General features: G+C 43.4%; 1 protein-coding gene across 1 annotated transcript in view; it reads right to left on the bottom strand.

Annotated features, from left to right (window-relative positions):
- Window positions 1-14,832, bottom strand: part of FUZ (fuzzy planar cell polarity protein) — a 161,180-nt gene that overhangs the window by 89,122 nt on the left and 57,226 nt on the right. Inside the window, exons 3-5 of the mRNA XM_069200951.1 lie at window positions 10,770-10,854; window positions 9,682-9,750; window positions 6,645-6,749 (exon numbers count right to left, since the gene is read on the bottom strand). Coding sequence (XP_069057052.1) covers window positions 6,645-6,749; window positions 9,682-9,750; window positions 10,770-10,854 — 259 coding nt within the window. The remainder of the gene's footprint in view (window positions 1-6,644; window positions 6,750-9,681; window positions 9,751-10,769; window positions 10,855-14,832) is intronic.

The raw sequence follows: 14,832 nt of genomic DNA, 5'->3' as shown, positions 1-14,832 counted from the left end.
GGCTGGCCCGCTACGACTGGACTCCTGCGTAATTGTGGCACACAACTGCCTTAGTGGACTCTGACTCACATTTGAGTCAGTGAGTATATGTGTATTCTTTGAAAACCTGTATTTATTCAACCTATGATGGACCACTTGAGGTAACTACATTATTGTGGATGTTTTGCACGATTTCATATGTATCTGTAAAACAAGGTAGACATTTTGATATTGTGACAAAGAGATGAATGCAATTTTTGTAATAAAATGTTGAAGATAAAAGATGAATACATTTTTCTAATAAAATGATGAATATATTTTCGATAATCTATACTCTCTGAGCTGCACACTGATGTTTAGATGGTACATGTATAGGTGAGAATAGGATCAAGGTTGCCGGGATACATTGTGACTAATTTCACTGGACTCTGATGACAGTGCTCTCGGCTGCTGAATCACTCTGGCAGCCGTTGTGGTTCACACTCAGCAGCCCGGCCGCCGGTGGGGTTGGGTCTTGTCTCTGGGATCAATGCCGCTGCAGTGTGAGCAACGAGCTCTGCTGCTGGCAGCAGGTTCATGACGGCGAGTCAGTCGCTGGCGCTGATGGGGTCGGTCAGGTCGCTGGATCCATACCACCACGGTGCGAGCGGGGTGCTCAGCTGTCCTGGCATTGCTCACACACTGCAGCAGCCAAAACTAACTTAAAACGCCACCTGCTCGTGCTGCTGGCAGCAGGATGGATCCGTCACCCGCATATTACTATTAAAGTGTGCCTGACAAACTCACTGAGACTTACACTGTCTTAGTATTAGCCACTGGGCACGTACAGTGACTCTTCCTGGTGTAAGTTATGCCCTGTGGTGTTGGGTGTTAGTCACATTGAAGCACAGACTAGTACTAGCATCTAGCGAGCAGATGATCCATCCCCCAAGCCTGCCTGGAGCAGCACGCACTGCATGCTGCCACTACAGTTTCGGTATTGGTGCATTATAGCATAGCTCTGGCTTGACAGCTGAGAGGCGATATAATGTGTGATTTTGCATTTTAGTTCGGCGATGCGGACCACCACACTGAAATATGTTAGTCTAACGCCTGATGCATGGTACTTGGCAGGGCTGCAGCGATACCTGGATCCTTGGTAGCAAATTTGTGTTGAGCACAAAGACAGATCCATGCCTGTGCACCATGACTTAGGCCTGTCTCACGGCTTTGTTAGACCAAGAAGGGCACACAAAGCGTTACCTTGGTAATTGTAAAGGACTATTGCTCTTCTCCAGAGTCACGCAGCATGAGCGCATTGGTGGCTGCATACCGTTTTTGTGGCAAGTGGTCAGTAAAGTGAAAATGCTTTTTAACCTGTGTCACTAGAGTGAGGCCTATTGGCCCACTCATGTAAAGTTCTGCAGCTGTGTACCTAACATTCGTGGTTTGCATCATGTTAGTATGTAGTGCTGTGCAGCACACACGTGACTGTCTGGGTTTGATGTAATGTATTTATGCATGTGTATGGTACAGTATATGGAAGCTTGTGGGTTCCATATTGGAAGCCAGGGATTCAGAGGTCTTCGGAGGTGGAGGAACCATCCCAGAAAGTTTTGTGGATTGCCTGAATTTCTGAGAGTTGGGTGAAACATGTTATATTATATAAATTTGTAAAGTGCACTATCATCTAGGAGAGTATCCTGGTGCTGAGCAGGTGTGAGCCTAGCCAAACCTAGGGCCGAGAGGGACTACTGAAAAAGCTAACTCTTCAGCTTTCTGCAGAATTCAGGAAGCGAGGAGGAGTTTCTTATGTGTAGCGGAAGGTCATTCTATGCTTTAGGAGAGAAGTAGGAGATTTGATTGATGGATCTGGTTTTCTGAATGCATGCAACATGTGCAAGTAGGAATCCGGATGAGCAGAAGTGTCTGGAATATTTATGAAAGCAGATGCGATTGTTCAGGTATACTGGGCCAGTCTTATTTAATGCCTTGAAATTCTGAGGAGTTTGAATTGTGCTTGTTTGTGTATGGAGAGCCAGTGGATCTCCTTCAGGTGTGGTTTTGTAGTGTAGCCATTTTTAATGTAGCTTTTTTGCGCGTTTGCTTAAAGTATTAGGCCTCTGTGCACTTTGCCCTAGATGCATTTTATTTAGCCTCGCTCTGTTATTTTACAATAACCAGTTTCACGGTCTTGTTTTATTTTCTTCTATCACATAGTTTAGCTTACTTCAGCACTGTGTTCTCAAACAATACATTCTTGCTCACTCTGTGCTTCAGTCAAGGATACAGTCTGGTACATTGCCGATAGACGTGGTAGAAGTTTAGTCTTTGGGGTTCATAGAAAGTACACATTCTTACGTAGGGACGTTTCTTAGAACACCTGCTTGTCAGTTATAAAAACACTTTCTAGTCCTGGTACACGTAAGAGGGAGATTCCGACCAGGAACCTACAACTAGATGCTGACTGCCCTGTTGCAGATGCTGATCCAGATCACAGGCCTTTGCTCAGGTATGAGGGTCGATGTCCTCCCAGGGGAACCTGAAAGGCAGGCTTAAAGCTTCACATGCTGTGCTCAAAATATAACTTAGAGAGAGAACGTACTCTAGTTGCACTATGATAGCATTATTCTTATGTTTCACTCTCCTCGTTACTATTTCAATCCTACTGTGTTGTATGGTTCTGGTTATTGCGGCTCACGCCTTGTTATCTAAAATGCAGTCGTTTTATTAAACCAATCTTTAAAACTCAAACTGCCTTTGTCATTTATGTATGGGACCACACTGTTTACGAGAGGACTGGTTGTGACCTGAGTGACCACGACTTCCCTGGGAAGCACTAAGATCTCATGCGCTCGGCTGCCCAATTGTCTCTTCCTTTTGGAAGAGATAAGGCACTGCTAGTTAGCCAGAGCTCAACCCGGATTTGGGGTGACAAGGGTCCTTCGCCGTGGGTTAGACTTAGTCCCCCACACTGTGAACGATCTTGCCGCCCAAAAATCCAGTAGTCTCATTAGGATGAGAGCCTACGCGACAGTTTGATGTGATGCGAGGTCTGTGTGGGAGGCTGAAAGTGATTCTGGCCACCAAGTTCTGAATGGGCTACAGCCTTCTGGCTGATCCTGGCATATAGGTGTTCCTGTAGTGTAGCTTGTTGTGACCCAAGCGCGTGTGATGATTTTTTGGGTGCTGACTGGGAGCCATTTGAATATCTTCCTCAGCATCTTCAGGGTATGCAAGCATGAGGAGGTGATGGCATTGACTTGTTTGTCAAGTTTGCTGTTGATGACAAACCCAAGGTTCTTAGTGTTACTGGTGGTGGTGGGTGTTGGTCCCAGCTCTCTTGGCCACCAGGTAGAGTCCCACTGTGAAGTGCTCTTCCCAAAGATCACAATTTCAGTATTGTCAGTGTTCTGATCAGACAGCTGGCCTTCATCCAGTGGACGATTTCAGTCATGCAGGCATTGAACTTGATCCAGGTATGGGCATCTTGTCCCTGAGAGAGAAAATGAGTTGTGTCATCATCATAGGAGAGAAAGCTGATGTTGTGAAAGCAGATTATGCTGGCTTGAGGGATCATGTATACGTCGAAGAGGGTCGAGCTCCGGTATGATCCTTGTGGAACCCCACAGATTAGGTGACGGGTGTCCAAGATGAATGGTGCCAAGCTGAATGACCGACTGAATCATTCCAGGCACGAAGGAGCAAATCCATCGCAGTGCGTGTCCTTGGATTCAGATGTCGAAAAAGGATTGGATAGGGTGGGAGTCAGTGTCAAATACTGCAGAGAAGTCCAGGTGGATAAAAGACTATGGGCCTGATTCTAACTTTGGAGGACGGTGTTAAACCGTCCCAAAAGTGGCGGATATACCACCTACCGTATTACGAGTCCATTATATCCTATGGAACTCGTAATACGGTAGGTGGTATATCCGCCACTTTTGGGACGGTTTAACACCGTCCTCCAAAGTTAGAATCAGGCCCTATGTCTCCTCTTTCCAGATTCATGGTGATGTCACAATATAGGAAGGCTGAGCCAGGCTCTTGTGCACTTCAAAAGGGTTCTTTGATTATGTAAAGGTCACCGGTCAGTAGGGCCTGGACATATTTCAAGAAGACGGGATGATAAGGGAACCAAAAAGAACAGGGCTTGGGGTGTTGGTACCCTTTTGATAGGTATATATTAGTGAGACTGACATCCAGGTGTGATCCTCTAGTTGCTCCTATGATGGCCTATGCCTGGGGTTATCAAGTTTGAAGTTGCTCCTGCTGTGACGGACTGCTTTCTGGACAAAGAACAGGACAGAGGAGTGGGCAATTCAAAGGGGGCAAACCCCGCATCACGAATTTCAAAGACTCCAACACTAAATCACACCTGTGTCTGGAAAATGATTATCAAGAGGGGAGCCTGAGGATCCCAAAATTGTCAAACTGGAGCTGTACATCAGCATGGAGAAGCTAAGCATGGCTTCTGTCTGTTGCAATTAGGACTGGGGACTTAGGTCTACCAGCTGGGTGAGGGAACAACACCCAGGAAAATCAAGACCACTCGCCCTGGAGCACCAGCATCTGCCTGCCAAGATCAAAGGACCCTGTGAAGAGAGAGAGAGAGAGAGAGAGACAGAGAGAGAGACAGAGAGAGAGACAGAGAGAGAGACAGAGACAGAAAAAGAGAGAGAGGGAGAGAGAGACTACTGAGTGGTTACCTGAAGCAGTGTGTGAGATTCTGGACTATAGTTGAGGATTGTTGCACTGCTTGGGCTGTCTTCCGAAGTGCTGCTGTTTGCGACCTCCATTTCCTAGGACTATGGTCAACCTGATACAGAGCTATGACAAGACACAGACCATTGCCCGTGAAGTGATGTAATGCGAAGGAGCTGCTGTCTTATGTGTGCTATTATGACTAAGTGGGGGCCACACTAAAGATAAGGACCACCACTCTCATACAGCGCTGTGGTAAGAAGCTGGCTGTTGCTTCACCCCCACCCCCTTTCAGACCAAGTGTCTATGACAGTGATACATTTTAAGAGAATGCGCCAACTTCCCTATCTGAATTGGACAAGAACTAAAAGTAAAAATGTAACCCAGACGCTGCTTTTAGAACAATGGTGATCTGAAATTACTTTTTAAGATCTCAGGGTCAGCTGGGTATTTTCCTGTGAACACTGAAAGACCATGTAATTAAAAGGACACTGCTGGTCCTTTAGATAAACATGTGGAAGACCAGCAATGTCCTTGTGGGATGCTAATATAACAGGATGTAAAGTTAACGTTGGTGCTTTTTTCTTTTTCAAAAACATAGTACAAACCACATAAATGTGTTTGCGTACTTTAGAACAATTCCACAGTTGAATATTTTCATGGTTTTATATTAAAACAAAGATTTGGGTACAGTTTTATGTCTACTGCAAACGCTTCATGTACTTAATGCCAGATTTTTAAATGGTGCCTCCATCTGTTTGTACAAGCATGACATTTCTATCTATTATGTAGAATATGTGTTTTTAGAAATACAGACAGAGCCAATAGTGTAGGTCTACGTTTGAATTTGCACAACCCCCAATATTCCTCCAATACTCTCCACAATGCACACGTTCGCACTTTCAGCCCTTTCCCTAAGAAAAAGTGATCCTTTGGCAGCATGTTTTCATATACACTTCCAGCAATTTTGTCAATGGTTATGTAATTGCTTGTGATGCCGTCATTATGCCAATTAGTATTTTTGAAACCTGAAAATTCTTACCTCTTTTAGTCATGAAATGGACTAACTGAAATGAGTAAACAGTCAATCTTTCTAGTGTGAATATTTCAAGGATTCAGTGTAGATTTGAGGGGGGGTGGGCTTGTTAAGCTTATGCTACTTAATGAACAACCTGCTTGGCAACTTGGTGCTTGAATGGTTTACAGGAGTGGTGGACAATGAGTGTAGATTTCCATAGCTCTTACTCCTACATAACTCTCTACGTGCTCTGTATACAACCAGAATCTTCCATTTTATTATGGTGCCTATTAAGAAGCTTATCTTATGTGAATCAAGGACTTGTAGGTTATCACAATGCATTTGGCCCATGAGAATGCACCCATGACCCAGTCTGTTAACAATTCCTGGAGGCATGAATGGGGTGAAGCCAGATATTTAAAAATGTGATCTTTTTAAAGTGAACAGAGCATGGCCATTGAGGCGTGTGGTGTTTTTGCGTTGTGTACATTATAGACAAGTGGGTGACGCCTGCCAAATGAGGGCGAGTTAGGAGGTAGGATTTACTTCATCATAATCGGACCCCTAGAAGTTTATTTGAAAACAGCTTTTAACTTTAACATTTAGCTTCCCCTTTTAAGAGCATTCAGGGCTTGTTTGTGTGAAATTACTCAGTCCCATGTCAAGGCTAGACACTTTTGTAATTTATGCAGAGTAGGAGACTACTGCCTTTATTGAAGCATTCAAAATATTTGTACCCATGACTGTGGAACAATTAAACATTTTTGCAGATGTGGGTCAGACGGCCACAATATTACGTGACAAATGTATCTTGTCTACTAACAACTGATATTTGGGATAAAGACTCAAAATGAATAAATAACAAAATTAGAACACATGCACAAGAAGCGTTTCTTGTATCCACCAGAGCCCACTTTGCATGAGCATGCTACACATCTTCAAGTTGCTGATGTGGGTTGTTGCTCACCTGCAGAATTGGGCCATCGTAGGGCACCACACAATCCACACACTGCGTAAGGTCACCACTCTTCTCCGACACCGTCAAGAAGCTATCAATTAGCCGGTAGCAGGCCTACAGAAGAGACCAAAACAAGTTAAGACTGGAGCAGAAGACTAGAAGGCAAAAAAGGATCTCACATCATGGCAGCTATGAAGTCTTTATGATGCAGGGGAGAAGACGAGCAGGCTGGAAGGGGTCGGAAGCTCCGAGTAGGGCAGTACCCTACAGAGAACTGAGATAAGAGCGGAAAATATGTAAGAAAAAAAGGGTGCAGCATGCTGGGAAAAGGGTAAACACATATTGAATTGTTGTTCCAGAACTCAAAAACCTGTGGTGACTGTGATTAGTCATGCGCTCTCAATGAGACCATTTCATGCAGTTGATTTGGTTTCTTAGTGATAGACTAAACTGCTAGGGTTATATGTGATCACTAGTAGGGGCTGTTTAAGTTCATGCAAATAATAGGTGTTATTAACTGACGAGTTAAATTAGATTAGGTATTGTTAGATTGCAGTGGAATGGTTTCAAAGAAGGAGAGCTTGTGATCTATGAAAATGAGATGTGGGCATTGTGCCGACTACATTAAAAGGCACTTAATGTGAACATGCAAGTGACTTAGCTGTAATCCAAGTAAGGAGGCATGCAGAGAATGGAGTGTAAGGGGTGAGTCATTCAAAAGAAAGCAAAGAAAGGAATGAGTTGAATTTTTTAAGCCATGGTCATTTTTTCAACCGGGGTTTTAGGACTATAGAGGAGGCTTTTTAAAAAAGCATGCAGTCAGTGGATGGAAATTGTAGAAAGAAACACCATTATTTGCGACAGTGCTACATTAGGTACATTAGGACCAGTCTCCACTGCTAGGCTACCTCTAGGCCATTGGCATCACATTACAGATCATCATCGGAGGAAAGTAGGATTATACTACATTCTGTGGATGGAGAGAGAGAAAAAGTCTCAGGAAGTACACAGATTAGATTCATTTATAAAGCGCACGGCAACCCTAAGGCTTCACAGCGCTGAAGGTGAGCAAATGAGAGCAGAGCATCACAGAACAGATGCTGGCAGACCTATTAGGGGTTAGAGCCAAGCTTTATGCAGTTTCCTAAAACAAGGCTCATTGTCTAGGCATCTCAGTTCGGTGGGGAGAATGTGCCATAGTTTAGGGACCAGATATGATAATGACCTGTAAATTCTAGGTACCTTCAATAGTCTGCCAGTGGCGGACCTTAAGGGCCTGAAGGGTGTGTAGGGGAATAGGAGTGCCTTAATCTTGGAAGGAGATTCAGAGTTAAGCCCTTTGTGTGCCAGGCACAGTGATTTAAATATTATTCTTGATTCAAGACAGCAACCCTTAGCACATAATGGATTTCTGCTTAACGCTAGGGTGGGTGCGGGAGGCCCATAAGATCACAGGAGTCACAGTTGTGCACATGATGGGCGAGGAATGCAGAACCCTGAAGCAACAAGGTTGGGGGATGGGACTGTAGAAAACATCAGTATATATAGCATGCCTGATAATGGACCACAGACTATTTTGCTCAGGTGAGCTCATATCTATTAGCAGCCAGAGGAAGGAGGTAAGAGATAGGTAAGCAGAGCAGAAACCAACACAAGTCGTAAGAAGGGTAAAAGAGACAGGTGAGAGAGCAGAAGGCGAATGCAGCCTATTGTGGTGGAAAGCCACAAGCCTAAAGCAATCAGGGGACAACAGGGAAACAAGGAGGAGCAGAGACACCTCTAGACCTCTAGTCGCAGTTTTAATTTTACCTCAAGCACAGGGAAGACACAACACTCATGCGATTTACTTAGTTATATGTCCTGGCTATTTCCATCTCCTGTTTGACACACAGTTATCGTATCAGAAGTACTAATGAACAAATTATGGGAAATGGCAACACTGGGAGAGGCTTCTGAAGTCCAAAATAGGTCAGACTGTTTTCACATTTAATGCTGGCCATAATTACAACTCTAAACGCTCTGCTGAAATGGCCAAAATACACAGATGAAGTTGGCTTTTCAAACCTCTTTTATAATTGTATGCTAGAAGAAGGGCGGGACCATAAGTAGAACCTTTGCACAACAAAGAAGCAATGCAGTGCCATTAAAAACACAAATGCTCGAAGAAGAGGACCGTAACCTCCAAAAAATGAAACGCCTAATCTCTGGAAATAGCTTCGGAATCTCAGAGCCCATATCCGAGCTGTCTGGATTCTGGGATGGCCAACACCTAGAGTCTACCTGAGAGAAACCAGACCGGACACATCCTCAGGGTCCAACCTGAAAAGGTGAAGAGACTATCGGGAATACTGAAAAAGAGAATGGAAAGTTCCTGCTTTAGGTAAGCCTCGTATATGAACTTTTCTTTCCCTTATATTAACTTTTTGGCAACTCACCTTTTGGCATCTCTTTTCCCAGAGCTCTCATATGTTTCTCTCCCTGTTTTTCATGCCAATTGCTTCACTAACTCCTCACTGTCTGTTATTCACCAAAGGGTACCATGTCACCAAGGATAAAACTTGCCACCCATGGGCATTATTATTTAAAACACTAATTCTCTGTGTATTTGGTGCATTGTGTTTAGCTGAAAAGAACAGGAAACACATTTCCCAAAACACTACATATTGTAAAGGAAACCACAGGACTGGACAACTGTGTCTATGACATAGAGCTATCCAGTATCCTTATACTTTCCTCACTGACCTTGTCTCTAGCACAGTTCTGATCTCACTGTTTCTTCACTATTTATTACTCTCCATCTTCTCACTAGCTCCAGAGCAGCACTATCACCCCTCTGCTCATTTTATGAAGTAGGACTTGCATTCTACGAAACATTTCCTGCTCTGTAACCTTATCGGCACACCAACTCGTGTTCACACTGTTGCCCCCCAGTCACTGGATTAGTAAGCAGCAGAATACTTTCCCCTTTTGTAAAGCGCTCTGGCATCTTACACGAAATGGCTCACACCAGACAAAATTGGTAATAATACATAAAAAAAATATATACCCTTAAATCTTTCTTCAGCCGTTCAACATTTTTAATGTTCACCAGTTCTTCCAAGCCGACCACCAGCACCTGTAAGATGACAAACTATTCACAAGTGATTCATGCCTACAATGTCTATTGTCATTAATGATACAGAGGCCAATGTCATTTCTCACCAGTCCAACACAGATAACATACACTGATAACAATGTCTCATTGTGACCCACCTGTGTTGCACTAACTCAGCAAAAGACACATGCAGCAGGGCTAATAATGTCACTTTTGGCATCTATCAGTCAGAATCACATTTGTGTGCATAGATTACTAATGGAGACAGCGATGATCCTTTGCATCTGGGGAAGCAGAGCAGAGTCTTTATCATTTAAGAGTGGGTAAATGGAGTAGACATTAAATAAGTGGTTACATCTACAGTCATGCTATTAACACATACAGTGTACCTATGTTCAAGAGACTTATCTGTGTTTTGTAGAAGGAAGAGATGAATCAATATCCCTCATCACTATAGAGGGTTTCAAGAGATGGGGGTGAAGAGGACTACTTCTGCAGTCTATTTTGCCTCAGAAAAAGTTTGTCCACTTGACATCGATAACTCATGCCAAAAAAGGATTGGGAGATTTTGACCCCTTTAAAGAAAAATACATAAAATGGCAGACTTCTGTGAAACACCTATGAGCAGAAACATCACAGCTGTCATTAGATATGTAAAGGTCCATTAGATGGAAAACCTACAAGGAAGGATCGCAAGAAAGCGGGTGATTGCTTTTAAAATACAACAGCAGCACCTGATCCCATAAAAACAGCTGCTAAACACTAATGGCCTAAAATGTTAATAGAGAGAGGCTGCCTTCATCAACAACACCCACTTCCCCAAGTGAACTTCTACTGTCTGTAGCAAAAGGCTGAGAGACAAAAGCCTCATGAAATATCCACAGTCACATTACAGCATCTGCACCTACACATGCTGAAGGAATCAATCACTGTCCTCAACTGCAAATTGTGAGAGCCTTGGCATCCAACCAGCTAATGGATGCAACTCACCTCTGTTGTTGGAAGTCAATAGCATACCGCACAGGTCAAAGAGCACTCACCATTGCATGGAAGACATTGTCCAGCAGTCGGTTCAGGTACAGATCACTGGAGTCTACTTCTGATGACATCACAATCAGGTTGATGCTGGAAAGATCAAAAGGAAAAAACACAGCATAAGTCTTCTAGTCTAGTGTCAGGGGTGATGACAAAGTCAGACGAACGTAATAATAGAAGGATCCAGAGAGGATTCCATGTTGCTGTGGGAAAGGGCACTGGTGGAAAATGCATATCCAAGGTGTACTGCTCCCGAGTGAAGAGTTGAGAGAGCGTAGCTTATATAATCTATATTAATAAGAAATGCTTATGAACTAGTGTGTGATAATGCCGCTTAAGTAATTGTATTAATGTATTTTTGTTTAAACGTGCACCTGAAATGTGACCACAGGGAGTGGCCGTCAATGTATACGTGGACTAATAAAAATGACTAATGTTAGGAATTACTATAAAAAGAATACGTTTTATACTAATTATTAATGATTGCGTTATTGAATTTGTGCTGAAATCCTTGTAGGCCTTAAGTTAGCACGAGCCGAAGCTTAGCTGCTTGGCTCTCATATTAAACAAATTTTTCCTATCTTGCAGTGTGCTGATTCGCAAAAGGACATGACCTCTTGTTTTCTTCAAACTAGAAGCTGAATGTAACCATAGTAGATCCGTTCCCATGAAATCCACGTTGCTTGTAGAAATTGCTAATTAAAATACAACAGTGTAGATTAATGAAATGTACAAGGTCGTTCAAACCGGTGAAGACAATGGAGTTACTGACCAAAAGATGTGCAAAGAATTACAGAAGGATGAAATCATACCGGACGTGCTACCTCCGGAGACGCCAATCATGTGGACCAATAAAATGTCTGTAAATTAATATGGGGTGAAAGATTAATTACATAATCTGTTTTCCAATAGGGTAGAGATAGTGGGGTATAACATTCAACCAATTAAGTTTTTGGGGAATGTACAACGAAAAAGGGATAATTAGGTGGGATAGGGAATGCTATTGCTTTTATCCAGAAGCTTTGTCACTCTGTTTGGTGACTTTGCTGATTTTACTTAGAACCATCCTCTTCCTTAGTTTGCCCATTTTACACTTTACCTCCTTATGAGGGAAGTGCACCTTTTGCCCTGGAGCTGAATTCTGATTGATGGCAATTAGACTGATGTCCTGAAGACAAAGACTGAACCTGAGTGCTGATCTAAACCTTGGAGGGTAACTATGACAATACAATTGTGATTTGTCTGTTTGCTTTTCCTTTCTAGGAACCAACTGCTTACTTTTGACAGAGACCGTAGTTAGATGTTTTCCAAATTGGTGTTCAAAATTGTTTTGCATGAAGCCCAACATGCCAATGCTAATTAGTGGTTAGGACAGGTGTTCACTAAATTGACGCAAATAGACAAACGACTGAATCTATGCTATGTTGAACCGACGCATTATTGACACTCTGCTAAATTGATCTATGTTGACGCCGTGTTATGTTTTGATGTTTGTGATTCTCGCCTTAATGAAATCTTATCAAAGTTGCCATATCGTGACTATGCTATTGTGTTTCTTGGTTTTGAGATTAACACGCCGGCTTTTAGAATTGTAACTAATAGGGAATAAAAATTCATAAAATTCTACTAAACTGGTGTGGTCATTCATGACTGAAAGGTCATGGTAGTGTTTTGAATTTGGTTAATAACTTTGACTAAAGTGAAATGCATTGTTGTGATAAATATTGAAGACATTATTGACGTATTGATTGACATATTGATTAGCTATCTCGTCCTAAAGTGTATCCCAACTGGGTCAAAAGATTCATTGGCCTAAAACGAGTCCTGATGTGTAATAAATTATCATAAAGGTACGCGTTATCAGTTCTGGTAGCAGAGCGACGGTTTGGCCCTTTGGGGCCCTAGGACGGAGAATTATTGTTTAGATTGTTTTTTTTAGATAATGCAAATTGGAGGTATGATGTGTTTCTATATTCACCATGACTTTCCCGGGATCTCGGAACCCGCCTAAGTGAGTTAGGGATGTTCTCCGCGTCTTAGCATGTGTGGTATAGAATTTGCGCTTGCTCAGCTTATGCATCTTGCAGGTGATTTGTGAAGTTTGTGTATGTTTAGGCCAGGTGATGTTGTTTTAGTAGGAGTGGGCATACTCCACAGTATGAGAGTAGGGAAGTTGGCGTACTTCATACGAGTGTGGCGCTTTTTGCTAAAAAATTATCCACGTGGTTGGTTGTTAATGTACGGAACCGTCGTGGTCTAAGACTCCGGAGTATATTGACAAGTGTAGGAGACACTTGGGTTTATGTTGTAATTTGTGCAGTTTAATAGGTCAATCGGGCGTGGTTGACAAGCTGAGTATGAGTCAAATAGTATGTGTGAAACCTTCGATGGAGATTTGGCAAGTTCTAAAGTGCACTAGGACAAACCATTGTAAAGTCGAGAGTAGGATTTGCGGGTCGAATTCTGCTTGCGGGTGTGGGAACTGAGAAGGAGAGAGTAGCGGCCGAGGCTTCAAGTGAAATCTCTGTAAAGTTCTGAAGCGAATGTGTTACCTTTCCTGTAGTAAACCGGCAAATTTGAGTTGTTGTTGTTAAAGGTGCTCGCAATATGTTGCATTAGCTTGGTGTGAATCCAGTAAGGGGCGGACTAGCCGCAGGACTTTGTCAGCTGCAGTGTGTGTGAGTGTGACGTCAGTGGTGCCGCGCTGAGATAGGTCGGTTGCAGAGAGGGGTCGCACACTGATTGGCTGCCGTCCGTGAGAGGCCATAGGTTGAGAAAGGTGGGTGAAGAGTGTCCTGGGAATTAAAGTCACTTTCTGATTAAATACAAACAAAAGAAAAGACGCAAAGATTAATTTTATCAAAGCTTTTAGAAGTGCTCTGAAAGGAGACGCATACATTATGGCGAGTGAAGGAGAGCCTACACCGCCTGAGGGTACTCCAGCTTATATAGTCATGGAAGAAAAGGGTGTCGCGCCTTGCTTATGGATGAAACAGTGGCGCAAACTGACAGAAAAAGACGGATGTTTGGCGTTTCCAGAGCACGGAACGTTCAATACAAGAATTTTAGAAAATTTGAGGTGGATGTTAAGTGTACAAAAGCCACCTCCGAGGCCAGCTCAGTACGAGGCATTAGCAGTCTGGGATTTAATGGCTATTAAACAAAGACAGCAGAAATTTGAGAGGAGAATGAAAAGAGCAGAAAAGACTTTAGCTGAGGCTAGATGGGACAATGAGAGCAAAATGTGGAGATGGGGAATCCAGCAGTAGCACAGGGAGACGAAACACAGGGAAAGAAAGCCACCTATAAGACAGACAAGGACTCTAATAAGCTTAAAGAGACTAAAAGGTCTTGGGTCGACGAAGGTGACTCAGACGATGAAGAGTTTCTTAATCAATTGTTGCATGATCGCCCGCCACCTTATGCAGTGGACGACAATGCTCCAAGCACCAGTACGGGTCCTGGGAACCAGACGCAGGAGAAGGGAGTTACCGATACAGTACAGACTAGTGATACAGGTTTGATACAGAATGGTGACAGTGTACCCACTGCGCCAGACATGCAGATACAGTTGCAACCTCCACCGCAGATACAGAGAATCTATCCAGACGTCCCAGTACTAGAGACTACTACAAATCTGATAGTGCCGCCTGACCCGTTATATACAAAATCAAGGTTATTGCAGCTTGAGCCAACTCCACAATTGCTGCCCCAGCGGCAGCAACAGCTGATACCAGGGTATAATCCAGCAGCAGGACCTCTATTAGTACCTGCCCCGGCTTCAGAGAATCAAACTCTGGGAGTCGCTGCTCTGCGGTGTTTTGGACCAGGCCAGACACCTGCTGCCATATCGTTACCAATTACTGTTGGTCCACCAGTCCCATTGTATGCGCAAGGTAAGCCTGGTATGTGTGATCAGTGAGTAATGACCCAAGATGCAATAAGAGGAGGGTCCATAGGAACTCCCCAGTTAATGGCCCCGGGAGAGCAATCAGTCGAAAGACCAAGGTCCTTGTTAGACCTTAGCCCGGTTGAAGCCCCGTTGCAGGCAACGAGACAGGCATGGTT

This window comes from Pleurodeles waltl, chromosome 7 (genome assembly GCF_031143425.1).
Source record: "Pleurodeles waltl isolate 20211129_DDA chromosome 7, aPleWal1.hap1.20221129, whole genome shotgun sequence".
NCBI lineage: Eukaryota > Metazoa > Chordata > Amphibia > Caudata > Salamandridae > Pleurodeles > Pleurodeles waltl.
The sequence above is the reverse complement of the archived record's forward strand: the minus strand, read 5'-3'. Positions and strand labels throughout refer to the sequence as shown.